At 50.0% G+C, this 20,147-nt stretch overlaps 1 protein-coding gene across 2 annotated transcripts in view; it reads left to right on the top strand.

Moving 5' to 3' along the window:
• The window catches only part of SMC4 (structural maintenance of chromosomes 4), a 512,503-nt gene that overhangs the window by 313,245 nt on the left and 179,111 nt on the right, over positions 1 to 20,147 (top strand). For both annotated transcript variants that reach the window (XM_086944206.1, XM_086944207.1), the window contains exon 16: positions 12,987 to 13,139. In XM_086944206.1, the coding sequence (XP_086800332.1) occupies positions 12,987 to 13,139 (153 nt within the window). The remainder of the gene's footprint in view (positions 1 to 12,986; positions 13,140 to 20,147) is intronic.

Raw genomic sequence — 20,147 nt, 5'->3', positions numbered from 1 at the left:
TCTTCGAAGTCTAACAACTCCGATCGGTGCCGTAGGGATGCCCGGATTTAAACACTGTGAGTGTGACCGCACGATGTCGGTCACGGACCCCCACCACCTGTGTTTGACCTGTTTAGGTGTCTACCACGACGACCAGGCCTGCTCCGACTGCCGGGCCCTATCTTCGAAAGCCAGGCGGGAGCGGTCCCGCAGGCGACTCGAACTCCGGCAGTTGGCCCCGTGCCGCGTGAGGTCCCGGTCCCACGGACGGAGCCACCACAGCTCCGGGAGTCGGCACCACTCCTCCAAGTCGAAGAGACGTCATCGCTCTTCTGAGACCCCCCCCCCCCCGATGCTCGAGCGCGATGCGGCCAGGGATTCGGGTGACACTGCCCACGCGGCTCCTTCGGAGTCGAGGGCGTCTCGTCCCGCCCCACACCCTCCGGTCCCTAGGCAGGAGGCGACGCCAGAGGAGATTTCCCCTCCTACGGGCTCCGCGGTGCCTTCGGGCCCTAGCGGGTCGGGGGCTTCGGCCCAGACGCCGTCGGGTGCTTCGGCTCTGGCGCCGCAGGGCCCCACGATCCCAACTCCGCCGGCGCCTTCGGGACTGGTGCCGCGGGACACCGGTGGACCTTACGACCCCCCCTGGCGTCGGTCCGTCAGGTGTCACCTCCGGCGCCGTCCTCGGGCGGCGGCGCCCCCGATACCTCCTTTGCTCAGGTTCCGACGTCGGAGCTGCGCCGCTGGGCGCGGCATCTGACGCCGTTTGGAGATTTTCACTTCGACGAACCAAACCCATTGAATTACAACCCTGAGTCTCAGGAGATGGGTGAGGAGGAGGGTTGGGAGGTGTCTGAAGACCCTCTGACCAGGGAGTGTCAGTCTCAAGAGGACTGGGCAGGAGACCTTGGGGAGGCCAGTGGCCTGGACACCTCTCCAGACACTGGTTTTGTCTCTCCTCCTCCCGTGGCTTCGGAGGAGGGGGCAACTTATGGTGTGGTGTTGACAAGGGCTGCCAAGGCCTTGGGCCTTGAGCTCCCTGTCGTGGCCGCGAGGACTAACCTCCTCACAGAGGTCCTTAAACCGCAGTCCTGCTCGGCTGAGCCTCTGCTGCCCTTTAATGAGGCCTTGACCGACGTTCTTTTGGGCACTTGGTCCAGGCCCGCTACGGGTTCGCCTGTAGATAGGAACGTGGCCAGACGCCATCGCCCGGCTCCGGGCGACCCATGTTTCCTGTCCTCTCACCCCACCCCCGAGAATCTGGTTATCCAGGCCTCTAATTCCAGACCGCATTCCCGACGGCTCCGCCGGACAGGGAATCCAAGAGGTATGAGAATTATGGTAAAAAGATATTCTCCTCCCTTAGTTTGGGACTGCGGTCTTCCAACACCACATGCCTCTTGGGCCGCTACACCCACTCTCTGTGGGAGACGTGGCGGAGGTGCTGCCAGAGTGCCCGTTGGAGGTACGGGCCAAACTCGGCCAAGCCCTTGTGAAGGGCTGAGATGCAGCCAAGTATTCGATCAGGTGTGGGCTGGATACCACCGACTCGCTGGGCAGAGCGATGGCTACAACAGTGGCGGTGAGACGCCACGCCTGGCTGAGATCCACCAATTTTTCGGCAGATGTCCAGGACACTCTAATAGACATGCCGTTCGATGGCCGTCGCCTTTTTGGCGACAAGGCAGACCACGCGCTTGAGCGCTTTAAGGACTCCACGGCTACGGCCAAGTCCTTGGGCCTCTCGGCCCGCGCCAGCAAACTGGTGCCTTTCGCTCCTTTCGTGGCCAAGGAAGGGGCGTCCCCACACGTGCCGCCAGCCACTCGCCGCAGACTACCATCCAGCGCGGCGGCGGCCGTGGAAACCGCCGTGGAGGTGGTCTGGGAAACCGGCGAGGTCAGTCCACACCTTCCCCCGCAGCATCCGCCTCTAAACCCTCCTAGTCTGTGCTTTTCGGCCCATGTGACGCCAGTGGGGGGCAGGGTTCGCCATCACCACTCTCACTGGCGCACTGTCACTTCGGACAGGTGGGTGCTGCAGATCGTCCGGAAGGGCTACTCCCTCCCCTTCGAGACAACTCCTCAAGCCGTGCCACTGCAACACCACCGCGTATCGGGGGATCACTTGCGGCCCCTGCAGGAGAAAGTTTCGTCCCTCTTGGCCAAGGGGGCCATCGAGCGCGTTCCTGGGCCAGAAGTAAGGCGTGGTTGCTACTCCCACTACTTTCTGGTACCCAAGAAGGGCAAAGGGGGCCTACGGCCCTATCTTGGATCTGAGGAACGTAAACAGCTTCCTCCGGAAGGAGAAGTTCAAAATGCTGACTCTGGCTTAGGTCTTAGCTGCCCTAGACCCAGGAGACTGGATGGTAGCGTTGGACTTGAAGGACGCGTATTTCCACATCCCGGTCCTGCCGGCCCATCGGCGTTATCTGCGGTTCACGGTAGGCCACGAGCACTTTCAGTTTACCTTGCTCCCCTTCGGCCTTACCAGCGCCCCACGGGTGTTCACAAAGGTGATGGTGGTGGTCGCAGCTCATCTGCGCAGGTTAAGGGTCTCAGTCTTCCCCTACCTCGACGACTGGTTGTTGAAGGCGGGCTCGCCCCAGACAGTCGTCAGCCACCTCCAGACTACGGCGGATCTCCTGCACCAGCTGGGGTTCTCCATCAATGTACCGAAGTCACACCTGTGTCCCTCTCAGAAGCTCCTTTTCAACGGAGCGGTTCTCGACTCGGCGCAGTTTCGGGTTTACCCGCCCGAACAGCGGGTTCGGTATATACAGGCTTCGATTCCAATCTGCCGGCTTTTATCCCGGGTTTCGGTCAGAAAGGTGCCGGGTTTGACGTAAGGTTGGACATAAGACGTCAATAAAATTAGTCACTAAGAACTGACTGTTCCTTTAGTGTTCGCAGGAGTTCAATGACAAATCAAAACAAAAGCAAATGTGGATTTCCCAGGTTGCTGAAGGCTTGGTGTGTCGAAAGAACTCGTTGTGCTCTCTAGGAATCTAAGGACGTAGCTTTGCCGTGCTTTATGTGACTGCATGGGCTACAACTAAATATGGATATGATTCCTTAAGCCATTATAGGGATATGATTGATTATAACCGTAGAAAGGCATAAAATAGAAATATCGATTTAGGTTCCTAGATAAAAACACAAGGTCACACCTGGCTTTAACCTCTGTTATTCCTCTGGAGTTGGTGGTCTCTATACACACTGTACCTTATCTTGGTCCAGTATATATAGAGCCACTTTCTCACAGTCCCCACTGGTTCTACCCTCCACTGTTGTATAGCATTTTAGGACCCTAGTGTAATTTTCCCGATTCATGCCCTTATATAGGTATAACTCACCATATCCTTATATAAGCATAGAAATCATAACCATATTTAGACAAAGCTCATGCAGTCCAAATACGGCATGGCTACTTCCACTAGTTCCGAAAATCCACAACGATTTCTTGGAAAACTCGGCATCAGCAGTTAGGGACTGCCCCTTGCTTGAATATTGATTTGTCCAAGAACTCATGGAGTTTTCAAAGAACTGAGACTCTGATGACGTTATGTCCATCTTTACGTCAAACTCTGCACCTTCATGGTATAAATATGCCAACACTTGCCCTAGCAAACACACAGTGTTTTGGAGCAGTTCGACTATCTACTTGCCCGGCGCATCCTGATGCAGCAAGTGCCGAAGGAAGCTGACCCTCCAAGCAGACGCACTGAGAGAGACACTGTCTTTTCTCTTGCTGAGAAATCCAGCTCCAGTGTTCCATAGCTCCCCTTGTGGGGTGTTGGGAAACGGAGTCCTGAGACAGAGAGATACCATACCTCCTTCATTCTAAACCAAGGTACGGAGCTGATTAGACCCTAAGAGAAATCTTGGATTGATTCTTGGCAAAAGAATACTAGATTTATGCTACCCCTCACTTCTTCCCTCGTACTAGACTTAGGTTAGGTACATCGGGGTAGGCGTATTTTAGAAGCACCAGTTGAGTGCTTTTTAGCCTTTTTATTATTTATGCATTTTATGGCTTAGAAACCATACCATGCTTTTACAGTATTATTTTATAATACTCTTCTTGCTGTACGCATTATACTTTACAGGCAGTATTACGATTGTAGCAGTTCATTTCTTCTGCACGAGAAAGAAGACTGTTCAATAAATACCTTTTATTGAAAACGCCTGTCTCTCTATTTTCTCTGCACCTCTGGTGAAACTAAGCATGCACGATTGAGTAAAATATCTATCGTTTCCACGACTCTGAAGATCATTTTTATCTTAGGGAAACAAAGTTGTCATGTTTGTGGTTGTCAGAAACTAATCCCTTCTTGTGTATTCAAGAGTTTCTAGTGACCTCTGAGCTAGCTGGCACTCACAATTAAGTTGAATATATTTGATAGAGACCTAGTAGACACCAGTCCTACGTCACATCTATAGGATATAATATTCCAATGCGCAGAGCCTATTGAGAATATATGAACTACGCTACACCACTTTGGGCGATAGAATCGGCGGGAAAAAGAAGTGAAGGAGAGAGGTGTGCCCCCCTCTGTCAACTCCACCCCTCAGGTGGGGGTGGCGAGGTGAAGCACAACTGAGTCCCTGCCATCTTAAGGTTGGGGGGGACCCAACCAACCAGGGACAGGCTCCTGCCCCCCCTCCCATTAGAGGGTTGTACAATAGGGGGTGTACCCACCCCAGGGAAGGGACCCATTGGACCCTGCCCGCTACCTACCGGTAAAGCCCCTAAATCTAGTGTTTAGGGGGCACCCTGGACCTTGCTCCCTCAGATCCAGAAACAACAAGAAGAAAAGGACCGAACAGCTGTGCAGCCAGCTAACAAGAGGAAGACATCCACTGACTTGGCCTCAGCCCTACAAGCCTGTTTCCCCTCAAACCTACTCCTGCGAAATCCCGGTGTGTCCTGCAGCCAGCAACCTCAAACTCCGGAGTGACCTGCCTGCATTCACTTCCAAAGACTGTTTCTCCTTTGTTCACTGGATTTGTTCATCTGCAACCTCTGGCAGCAGCCGGAAATCGCAAATCCAGCTCACTCTGCACCCGCTGAACCCAGCCAGAGCTAGAGTAGAAAAACACCACTGGGTCACCCTGGTGATACTGACCTGAGATCCGTCGACCCCTTGACCTCCCTCCAGCGGACGCCTGCAGCCTGAATCCAGAAGGCCCTCCCTAACCGCGACCAGGAGCTGGTGAACAGATCCGACTCCAAAAGGCACCCCTGCACCTGAGGTCCCACGGCCTTGTGTGCCCAATCCAACTGTGCCTAACCAACCCTTAACTTCCCAACTTACCTCTCGAAGTGGTGGTCGCACCCAGAAGTCTTCTCCCTGCCTGCAGTGCTTTTGCACCCAGAGGTTCTCCATTGAAAACAGAGCGCCTGACGTCAAAACAGCACTCTGCACCCGGCTGCCTCAGTGCCCGGGAGGGTTCACCTTTTGTGCTACTTTGTATCCCCATTGGCCCTGACCTAAATCCTAGTAGCTTTACTCACAATACCCAGTGGCCTGCTTGCCAGCAGCCACCAACCGGAGGCCCCCTATGCCCTATTGGATAACATTGGGCCTCAACACTCTGCACCTGGCCGTCCTAGTGCAGCTGAAAGTGTAACCACAGTGCATCACTGACCCTGGGGGACCCCTGAGTCTAACCCCAGAACCTCTACTCCCACAGTTGATAGCTTAACTGTGAACCGATAACCTGTTTTTCCTTCATAGGCTAACATTGACAATTTTCTTCCAAAAAGTTTCAAAGTGTGGAGTTTTGAAATCTAAAAATATTCTTTAAAAATCGCCAGAGTAACCAAAACGTATGTACTTACCTGTTTGCAGGAAATGTCCCAGTGCTGAATCTATGTATCCAGCACTGAGTTAGAAAAGTAACGTAAAAAGTAACTTACCTGTAATTTATTGTAAAGGCCTATTCATTTCAATGTACTGTCTGCTAAGTATTGCAACCTACTGCATCCCCTGTAAATCAAAAAAGTACAATTCCTATTGCATTTTCAAATTGTTCTACAATCAGCAACTAATTACTGTAAAGTTTTTAATGCTTTCCTGTGCCAGGCTGGGTTGGTTCTAAAAATAAAATCGTATATACGTTATAAAAAAACAATTTGTCTGGAGTTCAGTCCTTGTGTGTGAATTCATTTGCGGACTGTACATCAAATGCTTAACACTGTCCTCTGATTCTGCCTTACTGCTTGACCACTCTACCACTGGAGTCACCTGCACTTTTCACCTCATTTTGGTGTAGTATATATAGAGCCAGTTTCCTGCAGATGTCCATGTCAAAACCATGTGACCACACAAGATTCTACCTTGTGTATTTGGCTAACTGGATTGAAATGTAATTATGTTGTCTTGGCTGCAGTCCTAAGGTACTCGGAACTCCAACATGTCCCTTTTTCTCTATGAAAAATACTGTCTTGGATCAGCCGTCTGACAGCATGAATGATCATTCCTCGCAAAGTGATGAGGTTGTGAGTCCTGCTAGAAACAACTAGTCTCAGATACTGCCGTCATGGTCAGCGCTTTGATTCAAATGGAAAAGGAGGTGGGCAGCGGGGCTCTCTGAAATGGCCAGCTCCAGAGAAGTCCAACTAGGAATCCTTAGTAAGCAGTGTTACATGTGTAAATAAGGTTTTGCAGCGTGAATCTTTCTGGATTCACTATGCTGTGCATATTCCGCAATCTGGTGGTTGGGTCCGGAATCGTAGTCTTTTTTCTCTTTTTTTTTCTTTCCTAGCCCAGGTGCGCGTCGACGTCCCACCATTTGGTGTACCATCGGTGACGTCGGCATGCTTCCGGCGGAAGCTACCACCCTTGGGCGCCATCTTCAGAATCTTTTTTCTGCCGTTGGGTCTGGATCGTCGCATAAAGCTCCAGAAGTTTTGGAGGAGAAAAGGAGGAAATACAACAACTCTTCGACGGTAAAGACCTGAGAAGATTGGGAGAAGACTATCAGAGAAAAGACGACTAAGAAAGGGAAGAACATTGAGATCTTCGACGTCCTTGGTGGAATGCGCACACAGGGGGCCCCCTGAGCACAGGGATGTACAAGACACCCTTTAAATTCTGCAAAAACTGCCACCACAAGTTCGCGCAGAAGGACCAGCACCCGGTCTACAACCTCTGCCTGCCAATCGAACACGAGAGCTTAGACTGCAACGCCTGCTCCGTCTTCAAGCCGAAGACACTCAGAGTTCGAGAGAAACAGAGGACCGCTCACCACACGATGCAGGGCAAGGGCCAGGCCCTGACGCATTACGAACTGGGCCTCTCCACCGACGACTAGGACAACATCGCCGAAGGTCCAGATGACTTCACGGTCGCAGAGACCGATAAGAAACCGCCTGACAAGGTAGGAGAGTCTACGACCCCGAAAACTCCCACAGGGCCTCGAAAGCCAGAGGCAGACTCTCGAAAGTCAGAGTCCAGAGCCTCGAAAGGAGCACCAGTGCCGACAAGTTCGACGACCGAAGCTGCATCCTCCGAGAGAGCCCAGCGGAACCTTCTAGAAGGACTCCCGGAGGCCGAAGACCGGCGAAAATCAAAGGTCATCGAAGCAAGCCCCCGAAAGAGGGTCTCAGACTTCGAAGGAAAAGGAGCCGAAGAAAGCTTCAACGTCGCCGCCGCCGAAGAGAGCAGCCGAAACGCTCGACGACTAGCAGGCCGCAGAGATGCTGAGAAAGAAAAGAAGGCTCGAGGCCGAAATGGAGAACTTCCTTCACAGAAAGAAAGACTTCGAGGAAAGGATGAAAAGTTACGGGATCCCCTCGAGGCCAGCAACGGCCGTCGCTGAGGTGCAGGAACACGAGGAGCTCAACGTCGAAGAGCCGCCGAAAACTCCGGAGCCCTCGGAGCACGAAGAGGAAGAGGACCTCTATTACACAGAAGGTGATTATGGGGAAAAGCAGTCAAGCTACGGCTCAGGTTTCTCGACGGCCCAAGACCAGGATTGGCAGGACATAGAGGCCGAAAACCTGGAGGAGGCTGTGGAGACATACCCCTCGAGGCCTTCGCCGCCGGATGACATTGGGGCATACAATGAGGTCGTCAGGAAGGCAGCGGCAGCTTGTGGGGTTAAGCTGGAAGAGAAGCCAAAAGCAGATTTCCTGCTGGAAACATTGCTCCCAACGCAGACAAGAAGCCAATTCCTGCTCATGCTGAAGAGTATCACAGACCAGAGGAAGGAAGCCTTCAAGGACCCGGCTACATGCAGATCAGTAACGCTGAGGACGGAAAAGAAATACAAATTCTCCTCCCAGGACCCGGCTTACATCAAGGGGTCCGTCACAGCGGATTAAATAATCGCTGCAACGGCCAGAAGAAGGGCCAACGTCCCAACATCTGGGCCTCCACCTGACCAGGAAAGAGGAGGATGGACCTAACAGGCAGGAAAATAGAGAGGAATGCCTCAACGCACTGGCGGATAGCGAACTCCAACGCCCTCCTGAACAGACATCAATACCAGCATTGGGATGAGATGGGCCAATTGCTCAAGCACCTCCCGGAGCAATACCGGGAGAGGGCGTCACACCTTTTGGAAGAGGGGAAAAGCATTGCTAACTCGTGCCTTACGACCGCCTTGGATGGGGCTGAGACATCCAGCATCAGGATCTCAGGCTTCAAAGCTGAGGTTCAGAACAACATCCTGAACACACCCTTGTATGGCGAAACACTGTTCGGAGCCCCAGTTGATGAGAAGCTCACCCAACTGAAGGACAACGAGACTGCAAGGTTCATGGGGGCCCTGCAATTCAGGGGGATGAGAAGGGGCACTCCGACACGGAGGCCGAACGGCAGGGGTGGAAACCAGTGAGGAGAATCACACCAGTCGTTCCACCAGGGACAACAGAGTGACAACCAAGGCCACCAAGGCCAGCAGAGGCAAAAGTGGAACTCCCAGAACAGGGGCCAGTCCTTTCGATCCAGAGGAAACTGACGAGGCCAGAGAAGGAGAGACTGTGAACAACCCCCCTCTAAGTGACTACACACAGGAAAAGGTGCTCACCCACTCGAACCCTCCGGGGGAGGAGCACGGAAAAACAAAGAGGAGAGGGCTACACGGACAAGACACAAAGGAACATGTAACACCAGTAGGAGGCAGGCTGAGATTTTTTTCTCCAGGAGTGGAGAAAAATAACCACAGACAAGTGGATACTGAACATCATGCAGTTCGGATACTGCATAGAGCTGGAAAGGAATCCAAACAGGAAGCCGAAAAGAAGAGAGCACTCTGGAAGAGAGCTGCAATTGCTCCAAAAGGAAGCTCAGGAACTCCTCCTCAAAGAGGCCATTGAAACGGTCCCATTCAAAGAACGGAACAGGGGAGTGTACTCTAGTTACTTCCTGGTGCCAAAAGTAGACGAAAGCCTTAGACCCATCCTGGACCTACGGTTCCTAAACAAATATGTAAAGACCCAAAAATTCAAGACGACGTCCCTACAAGAGGTTATCCCACAGATAAAGGCCGGGGACTTCTTGTCCACCATAGACCTCAAAGATGCGTACCTGCACATCCCCATGAACAGGCAGCACAAGCTCATGCTAAGATTCACAGTGAACCAGGATCACTACCAATTCACAACCCTGGCCTTCGGTCTAAAGTCCGCACCAAGGGTGTTCACCAAATGCCTCGCGTCGGTGGCCGCACATCTGCGATGGGGGGGATACAAGTTTACCCCTACCTCGACGACTGGCTCATAAAGGCAAGCTCTTACAGGACATGCAAAGATCACGCAGAGCAGGTCGCAAGAACGCTAACAGGCCTGGGATTCTCCATACACTGGGGAAAATGCTCAATGGAACCGGAGCAGGTGAAGATCTTCCTGGGAGCTCAAATCGACACCGTCCAATGCAGGGTGTTACCCAGTGAAAAGAAAACACTCAGCCTACTGAAGGAGAAAAGTCACTATCAGAAGGGGGGCAAGCTCTGACAGTGAGGACAGTGAGCAAGATCTTGGGAATGATGGCGTCATGCATACACCTGGTCACCAATGTACGCCTACAGATGAGACCGCTCCAAGAGTGGCTACAACAGCAATGGTCACAAGCTACAGGAAGTTGGGAGGATCTAGTGGTTGTAACGCACAGGGTGCAGGAAGAAATAAGGTGGTGGACCAAAGAAAGGATAACAGTAGGGAAACCTCTAACACCACCGAACCCAACAGTGACCATCACCACAGACGCATCCCAGAAGGGATGGGGCGCACACATGAACAAGCTCAGAGTGAGGGGCCTGTGGAGCCCTACAGATGCGGTCAGACACGTCAATTACCTGGAGCTGAAAACAGTGTTGCTAGCCCTCAAGGCCTTTCAGAAACACCTGTACAGCCAGAAGGTGCTGATACAGACAACACCACATCGATGTTTTACATCAACAAACAGGGGGGAACTCGATCATTCCCTCTGTCAAGCTTGGCACGGGAAATCTGGAGATGGGCAATACCACTCAAAATAGACCTGCTAGCCATACACCTGCCAGGGAAGGACAATGTAGAAGCGGATTAGCTCAGCAGGCAGACTTCAGCATCCCACGAGTGGGAACTCAATATACAGGAAACGGAGAGACTATTCGGGAGGTGGAGCACTCCAACAATAGACCTGTTTGCAACACACCGGAATGCAAAATGCCATTTCTTTGCATCCAGGCAACCAGAGGCACTATCACAGGGGAATGCCCTATGGATAAGCTGGTCAAAAACATTTGCCTACGCTTTTCCCCCCGATACCACTGATCCCCAGGGTTCTCAACAAATGCATGGCATGCAACATGACGCTCATCCTGGTGGCACCACAATGGGCCAGGCAGACCTTGTACTCTCAGCTAATGGAGATGCCCCCCCCCCCCCCCCACCCCCCCCCCCCCTAACAAGTTCTCAAAAAGAAGAGACCTACTCTCCATGGAAAACTGAGAAGTTCTACACCCAGAGCCGGAGAGCCTCAACCTCTCAGCCTGGCTCCTGAGGACTTAGAGTTCGCACTTCTAAAACTACCAGAGAGCACCCTGCGGGTGCTGCGAGAGGCAAGAAGACTCAGCACACGCAAATGCTATGGGGAAAAATGGAAAAGATTCACTCAATGGTGTTGCAAGAAAAAACTCCATAGGAAACTTACCAGGGAATCTATGGTGCTAAGGTGTCTCACGCACCTAATAAAGGCTAAGCTAAGCTCATCCTCGCTAAGGGTACACATGGCAGCGATTGTGGCATACACAAGAGGAGAAACAGGGAGAAGCTTCTTCACATCTCAAGTCGTAAAAGATTCCTGGAAGGGGCTAAAAGAATAGCGCCACCAAAAAGAATGCCACCACCGGCTTGGAACCTGAATGTAGTACTGACAGAGCTCATGAAAGCACCTTTCGAACCCATCCACAAAGCATCACTGCAAATGCGGACTATGAAAACGGCTTTTCTGGTAGCAATCACCTCGCTACGGAGAGTGAGCGAACTGCAGGCTCTAACACTGCAGGAACCCTACATCCAGATACACAGTGACAGGGTCGTGATGAGAACAGACCCGCACTTCATGCCGAAGGTGGTGTCCAGGTTCCACATGAATCGGAGTATTCAGATCCCTAGCTTCTTCCAAAACCCCACTACAAGCGCGGAGAGGGCACTCCACACTCTAGACACAAGAAGGGCAGTGATGCACTACATTGAAAGGACGAAGGGACACAGGAAGACAAAACAGTTCTTCGTATCCTTCGCTAGCAGTTACATGGGTAAACCAGTGACTAAAAACACCATAGCTCGATGGATCGCACAGACAATACAATTCTGCCACAAACAAGCGGGTCAGGAGCTAACAGGAGGGGCACAGGCCCACTCTACCAGGAAGAAAGGAGTTACAATTGCCTTTCTGGCCAACACACCAATTCAGAACATATGCCTGGCGGCAACATGGGCTTCAGTGCACACGTTCACTAAGCACTATTGCGTGGATGTACAAATGAACAAAGAAGCACAAGTAGGACAAAAGGTGCTTTAACATATATTCAACAACCAACGCTCATCATCCACCCAACCGCCACAAAAGTAACAAAAACCGCTACAAAATCTATGCACAGCATAGTGAATCCAGAAAGATTCACGCTGCAAAACGAATAGTTTCTTACCTGTCGGTGTAGTTTTGCAGCTTGAAGATCTTTCTGGATTCACTAGCGAACCCACCCGCCTCCGCCAGAAAGATGAGGCTGGAAAAGAAGGTGGAAACACATAGAGAAAGAAAGTTGAAGCTTACAAGATACGTGAAAAGAATTACGTTGAAAAAAGGATTAACAAACATAGCCATTGATTCACTACAAACACAGAAAAGAAAAAAGACAGAAAAAAGAATCCTAAGATGGCGCCCAAGGGTGGTAGCTTCCGCCGGAAGCGTGCCGGAGTCACCGAAGGTACACCAAATGGTGGGATGTCGACGCCCATCTGGGCTACGGAAAAAAAAGAGAAAAAAAGACTACGATTCCAGGCCCAACCACCAGATTGCGGAATATGCACAGCATAGTGAATCCAGGAAGATCTTCAAGCTGCAAAACTACACCAACAGGTAAACTATTCGGTACAACCTGAAGCATGAGAACTAGAATACTGTGCTTGACCGAGCACAGCATGTGACTTTTATTTGGGTGTCCTGGGTGAATGGCTCTTCCAATACTTGTGCAGAAGATGTTTTCCCCTGCAGGCATGGTTACTGACTGGAGCTATGCTACCTGCTCACTGCTTAATCTCATTTGACGGGATCTGTGCTTATTCTGCCTTTTTATCTGAAATTACATGCAACTTTCTAAGTATTGAGTTTCATTGTTTTTGTTTGAGGACTTTGTCCTCTGTTTCCGTAAGTGCAAATTGAGAGAAGTTTGTGTTTTTCAAATAATAAAATGTTCTTTCACAGCTCTTCCGGTTGGGGGGAAAAATACCAGTTTATAAGTTTATTTTCAAACCATAAAGTTTATAATCTAAATAGCTTTATCTATATATTTAGCTAAACAATATGGAATCACAACTCCAGAAAGACACAGCGCAAGCTACTCATTGTCAGGAGGAGAAAGTACAGCTTGAAGAAGCAGTTTCAAGATTACGTTTTAGCGTTAGAGAAATGAAGAATACGTTTGAGAAGTATTCGGCCAGCATTAAGGTTTGTTAAGTTTTGTTACAAATTGTATCTTTCCCACTGGTATATGCTGTAATCTTTTGTTGGATTTGCTTCTGTTATTGCATGTTTGGCATCTAGATAGAATACAAAAGTCTCCCCACTTAATCTTACTTTCTTCATTTTGCTTCTTTATTTTCATTTATCTTTGCTGTCAGATGCCCATATATTGATCAGAACTCACTAGAAATATTCATTACCCAAATCAACAGGCTTAGTTGGCACTGATGAGTCGAACATGAGCACACAGTTTGCAATAGCAAAGGCTCAAGTTATTGTAAACAGCTTGCATTTGAAACAGTCTGCTTTCCAGCATTGTGGTATCTTTCATAGATTTGCATGCCTGAATCTTTCCCAGCCGTCGAGATGGGAGACCCACTGTAAAATATTCAAGCAGTGCTTAAAAAGCTTCATAGGCTATAATGGCTTTAAGCCATGTCAATAGTAGCCTATCTTTGTCCTTTATACAAAAAAATAACTTAAAGTTGGAACCCGCCCAATCAGCTGCCAGCTCACTTTAAAACACTCTCAGCCGAGGTAGGTTCTCACAGATTCTCATCGCACGTCGTGTGGAAGGGAGTCTAGTCTCCTTGAGTGCTACTGAGTTTGTCCCTTGAACCTTCACAAATTTTGGCATCATGTTTGACAAGAAAGGTCTCCCCCCCCCTGTAAGACATGTGGCAAGAAGAGTCCATGTGGATAATTCACATAAGGAGTGTGTTTACTGCCTTTACCCAAGGCATGAGGTGAGAATGCAAAAGCAGCAGCACCTTTTCAACTAAAACCCTCACAAACGTTGTCTAAGAGGACCAGATCTAAAGACAGTTCCTCAGGTGAAGGTGGGAAACATCATAAACCTTCCCAGGATTGTATGACTTAAAAAAAGACAAGGGAGCTGAACATTTCTTGGAGCCGTCATTTTCTGCACCTTCTACACCCTTTAGAAGGAGCCTCTTCACATCCTGTGGGTCAAAAATGTCTTTTAAAAAAAAAAAAGGGGTCGACGACATTCCCCTATTAATTGATGACAATGAGCGTTACATCGACGCTGTCAACGGCAACAGTGACAATGGCAATCCAGGCTCTGATACCGTGTACAAGAGTCTCCCGCCCTCGTCGACCAAGATACCGTCTGCGAAGATCCTGACGATGACACTGTCTACAATGGAATTATCTTTTCCTGTCATATCTGCACCGTCAACAAGGTTTTTTTTTTTTTTAATTTCTTTATTCGGTTTTCGCCATCTCGGCAGCTCTCATGTGAAACAGGTATACATTTCTGTGAGAAGTTGGCCTGATATGCAGTGCTCACTATTCTAGTGATCACTATGCATCAGTCCAAACGACCCTTATGGTGATTGGTTGTAAGTCAACCTTAGACCAGCTATCCTAGTAGCGTGGATTCGAGCAGTCTTCGGGCTAAATTCTAGAGGGCGTGTTAAGCCAGCTGGTATACCATCACATACCCCTTGAACACCAAGTGAAAGGACACCACACAAGTGTTATGAAAATAAACAGTGTATTTATTAGAATCACAACAGCCCTGTACTCTTTATGAGGACAGGGTACTAAGCACACAACAAAACTCTTATGAAAATACTTCAAGTGCACAATCAATACAAGTGCCCGAGGGCACGGGAAGTTTAGTGGTCTCGGGCGGACCCGATAAGGTAAGTCTGAAGCGATAGGGACTCGGGGCCCTTAGATAAGGAGGCTATGCGGGCACCGAAGTGCCGAAGTTACCTAACCCAGGGGCTGCGGCTGCAGAAGTCTTTACAGACGTCGGGAGTCCTGGCTGACGAACCAGGAGCCGGAAGGAAGGAGTTGCTGGCCGGCGACCAGTGGAGATAGTTCGTAGAGATCCAATCCTGGATCAGAGATGGATGACACCTGAAAGCAGAGGGGACCAAGTTCGTAACTATTAGCCAGTAGTCAGAGGGTACCAGGAGGGCACCGGATGATCGTCACCTCGACTAGGTGAGTGGGCGACGCTAGGCTCTGCAGTCTCACGGACCAGGAGGCGTTGTCGGCGACCAGGATGGTGGTGCGAGCTGTCCCACGAAGGTTGATGCTGTCGGCGTCGCTGGGCCCAGGATTGGGGCGGCAAGCCTTGGCAAATTCATGGCCACGTGGTGGGCCTAAAATGGCGTCTTGAGTGGACCAGGAGGGTCCGAGGTGCTCCTCTCTCAGAAGGGAGCAAAGGCCAGTCTGGAGCAACCAGACCAGCAGCGTTGGTTGTCGGGCGTCGTCGAGAAGGTCACAAGCCAGCGGCTAGTAACCAGACAACGTAATGAACAGCAGAGCAGAAGGGCCCCATGCAGATCGTGGAGATGCTGGGAGGCTGCACTTCGGTGCTGGAGCTGCTCAGGGTCGGGGCTTCTCGGACCCCAAAGCACTCACCGGAGGATCCCTCGGTGGTCGTGCTGATTTAGAAATCGTGCAGGTTCTGAAGATGGCCGGTCCCTCGAGGTCTCGTCGCACCCACAGATCTCAGCTGAGCTGACGATGTGGGTAGAGGTCAGAGGTGCCAGGGAAGCCGGTTCTCGTCGAGCTGGGCAGTCGGATTCCTGAGGAAGGACGTGCAGCAAACCGCAGAGTTCTTAGATGGTGCCTGCGGATGCAGGGTGACTACTCCTTCGCCACAAGGGAGAAATCTTGAGAAGAGTCGAGTTCCTTTCGTAGAAAGTATTCTTGATTCAAAGATGATCTAATTTGGAAGGGTCCCCGCTCCTGCCTTTATCCTAAAGAAAGGGGTGGGTACGTGACTAGTCCTGCCCTAGGGGTGGGACCAGGAAGGGGGGTGGTTACACCCCTCTCCCATGCCGGACTTTCCCCAGGTCAGGGGCTGGGGTGCCCCTGGAACTGGTTCTAGCCGGCAGATGCGTAGTGAGCACCGGGGTGCCACTCCGCAGTCACCTTCCTGTAAAGCCCTGCCTACCCAGGATACACAAAACCCTGTCTGGGATGGTGCGAGCACCGCCCCGGACAGGAAACCCTTTGTCCAAGCTCTCCTCGCTGGAAGGACTCCCAGCAGCAGGAGGTCAGACTCGTGTCTGTGGTGGCAGCATCCATTTTGTGGAGCTGAGGCTTCAGTTAACTTTAACCGGGGTTCACAGTTACGTACATGTCGTGTCCCTCTAGAAGGGTGGAATGATAACCCCGTCGCCAGCATTGGTGAGGGGTCAGCATCCCGATTCGTATGACACCTTACTCGACATGTCTTGATAACGCGATACCGAAGTTATCGATATGGTACGCGTTATCATGGAACAGCCAATGGGTCTTGGTTCCGCAAGCTGCAACCGGGCTTGGCTCGTGCCAGAGCCCAATTCACACGATTCCACGCACTCTGCCTTCAGGATTGTCAAGGCCTGCCATAGGAGTGACTGATAGGAATTCAGGTGTCCATTTTAGGGTTGGATATAGGGATACTATATCTAAAGCAAAGGGCGAGTACGCCACCTTGCCCCAGCTGTCGTGCAGCCAGTTGTGTCAGATTTAGATGGCCATCCAGGGGTGGCATAATACATGCTCCAGCCCCTGGTAGGCCCTGGGTACACCGATGCCCTGAGTTACAGGGTCTGACAAGGTGGCCCAGTTCCAATTGGGTAATGCACCTAAGGTACACATGTCAATTTAGCGAGAGAACAGCTAGGCTGTGGGTCTGATTGGCAGGCCCACAGCCAGAGAAAGTCGTAAACCGGTGAAACAAAAGCAAAAAATCTGGGTGATCCTAGGATTGCAGACCCTACTCTCCTACAATTTCGTCCACCTCATTCGAGGTGGGGACCAACACAGTTCAAATACGTGTTGGCAATAATGTCTACGTTCACATCCCTGGAGCATCCACTATCTTCTATAGCAACAGAGCTGTCCATGGTGACCTGGGAGGCCTGTCCCGCTATCTCCTGCATCATCGCTCCCCATGCCATTACCACCTCAGGCATTTTGGCATCCCTCCTGGTGCATCACATATGCCCCTCCTCTGCTAGGGCCCATTCCCGTAGATCCGTCCTCCATTTTGCCAGAAGCGGTCCCCATCATCGAGGGTTAGCAGAGTGACCAAGACTTTCCTACGACCTTACATGCAGGAATTCAGTAAGGTTTTGCCATTACTCCATCACATCTGCTGGAGGACTCTCTGAAAGATGACGATAATGGTCTTTATGGAGTTGCTCACAGTCCATCTGAGCACCACGTAAATGTGAGGATGATGACTGCAATGACTAATCGCAATACTACCAGCAGGGGTGTATGGCTCCACGTCAGCGTTCCCATTCATATGGTTTTCAGCCAGGGTCTCACCCCCGGGACGTGTCCCATCTGCCACAGTCACTGATACAGGATATGCAGGGTATAGGGGGCCAGATGACTCTCCGTCTTGCTTCACTGGGTACCCCAAGTCGGACTCGGTCATCTTTCAAGGTGCACAAAGCTGTTCCAAAAACCCTCCTATGCCTGCAACCATTACTCCTGATAAAGGAGGAGGTAGGATGGACATTTTAGGGAAACGTTTCTTTTCTAAGGCAGCAGTTACAATTAGAGCAGCAAATGTCTTAGCCATTATCGGCCTCTACCTCTGCTAGGTGTGGTCGGATATGGCAGGTTTAATAGACCTCATACCTTATGACAAGAGTCATGGAAGATACTTTTGGAAGGGCGGCGTGCCTCTTAAACCATTGACTGTGCCCTTGATTAGACTACTGGCACGAGCTGCTGCGCTCATATGGCAAGGATGCAACCACCTTTAGACCTGAGGTGCAGACGAAGGTATTGGATATGGCTTTCGATGGCGAGTCCCTATCCGGAAAAACTCATTAATCAGGCATTGTTGGGGATTAAGAAGGACATGTACACCGCAAAGTTGTTGGGCATGTTACAATACAGAAAGTTACTTTTCAGAGGGACTAGAGAACGTGGTTCTGCGTCACCGCTTCAATTAAGGTGGGCTCTTTGTTTTATAAAGAAATGGAAACTTGTATGTATATCCTATTTAACATGCATAACTTTGCTTGCTAGCGGTCGCTAATGTAAGTTTTTGTATGAAGCTGGAAGTTCAATAATGTCTTAAATGTATTCTATTCTGCTAAACAGGTCATTGCTTTCTGGGCATCTTTTTAAAGCTTTCCAGAAATTGAGAGTATTTCCAGGATTAGAAATATCGTGGTTATATTTCAATAACTTAGGGGGTATGATTTACATGTCTCCCTTTTTCCGCTAACAGTAAGAGTCTGGGTACTGCTTGCTATTTTGATTCAGGCATGTGACTATATGAAAGATATCCCAATACTGGATAAGAAAATAAAATTACTTACCTGTAACTGCTGTTATCCTGTATTGGTATCGATCATAGAATCACATGCAACCCATCCTCCTCCCCGTAAAGTTAGTTCTGTTTAACTTTTGGGATTCTTACTTCCCACTTGTGCTTGAAAAATCTGAGAGAACCTGCTCTGCTGGTTGTGCTAGAGGGCGCTGGCAACTGATTGGCTGGGTTCCAACATTAGCTCCTTTTTTAAAAAGAACATAGGCTACAATTGGCATGGCTTTAGGTCATTAGAAGCCCATGAAGCTTTTTAAGCATCGCTTGAAAATGTTTCCGTGTGACTCCAATCTCAACAGGGAATGATTCAGGCATGTGCATCTGTGAAAGATAATACTGGATAACCACAGTTACAGGTAAATAACGTATTTTCCTGTATGTTGATACTGTACAAGACCAAATAAAGTGTTCCATGTTTCACTTGTTTAGGCAGAGGCTGAATGTAGGCTCTGTATATACTATACCATAGTAAGGTTTAGTGTGCAGAGTCCAGGGGATCCCCAGAGGTACAGCAGAGGCTAAAGTAGATACTTTACTCTTTTGTCAGTGTGGTTGAGCAGTAAGGCGTATCAGAGGGTCGTGTTAAGCATTTGTTGTACACACCCGGGTAAAGAATGATGTTGCACACTCAAACTGGCTCCAGGCCAATTGTTTGTATAAAATGTTACTTTGTTTTTATTTCTAGAATCAAGGGGTACTCAGTAGCAGGTAAGTAATGCTTTCAATACAACTATATTTTGCAAGATACGGTGTGTACAGGTTTTGAAGCTAAAAGTTACTTTGCAATAGAATTAAATGGTTTGTAAACGCGTTGGAGTACTTGAAATGACCTTAGCTTTTTTTTCAGATATTTTGTAATTACTTTGCTAGTTTGGAGTGGAACAAAGTAATAACACTGTCTAAGCATCACAGGACATCAGTAAGCAGTTTAATTCTGAAGACAGTAAGTTGCTTTTGTTGCAGTTCAAGACAAGGTCAACACTTAGAAGATTTTTCATAGACAACCCTCTATAAAATCCTATGGAGAAAAATGAAGTGTTAGGTGTACAGGTAAGTTAAAAGGTTTTGGTAAGGAGTTTTGGGGGTAGAACTAATGTTCCCCAAGGTACAGGTTGGCACTCGAGGGCCACCTCCAGCGGCACTGGGGTGGTGGGTGATGGGTGCCAATGGGGCTAGGGCGCACTTCAGTTGGGGGCTACTTATCTTGAGAGGCAATTTCCTGGAGTTAAGGACACAGCGGGGTCCCAAGTTAGCACTAAGTCCACCCCATCATCGACGCAAGGGCAGTCTGAATCAGGGTGCTTAGGAGGTGTCGCAAACAATGCTCTTCTATGGGGGATGTCAGTTGAAGAAAGACTGTAGGCCGGAGCCAGAAGGCTAGAACCAACGACTGGAAGATGAACTTGAAGAGTTGCTGGACACCGTCAGGAGGGTACCTCACGACTCAGGCTGCTGGTGCAGGGGTCTCTTTGTGTCGTGTTCTTCTCATCAGTTTTGGTCACTGTTGGGTGGACTCTTCAGATTGAGGCTGCAGGTTTCAAAGGTCAGATGAGGCTGCACTGGATCTCAGGTCCGGATCGCCGAGGGGACCTTGCTGGGGTCTTGGGCCACTTTGGCTCGGGCCATGGCCGTCTATTGCAGAGTGGTGAGGACTCGTGGTTCCAGCTGAA

This window comes from Lissotriton vulgaris, chromosome 11, assembly GCF_964263255.1.
Source record: "Lissotriton vulgaris chromosome 11, aLisVul1.2, whole genome shotgun sequence".
Lineage (NCBI taxonomy): Eukaryota > Metazoa > Chordata > Amphibia > Caudata > Salamandridae > Lissotriton > Lissotriton vulgaris.
This window is presented reverse-complemented; position numbering and strand designations above follow the sequence as displayed.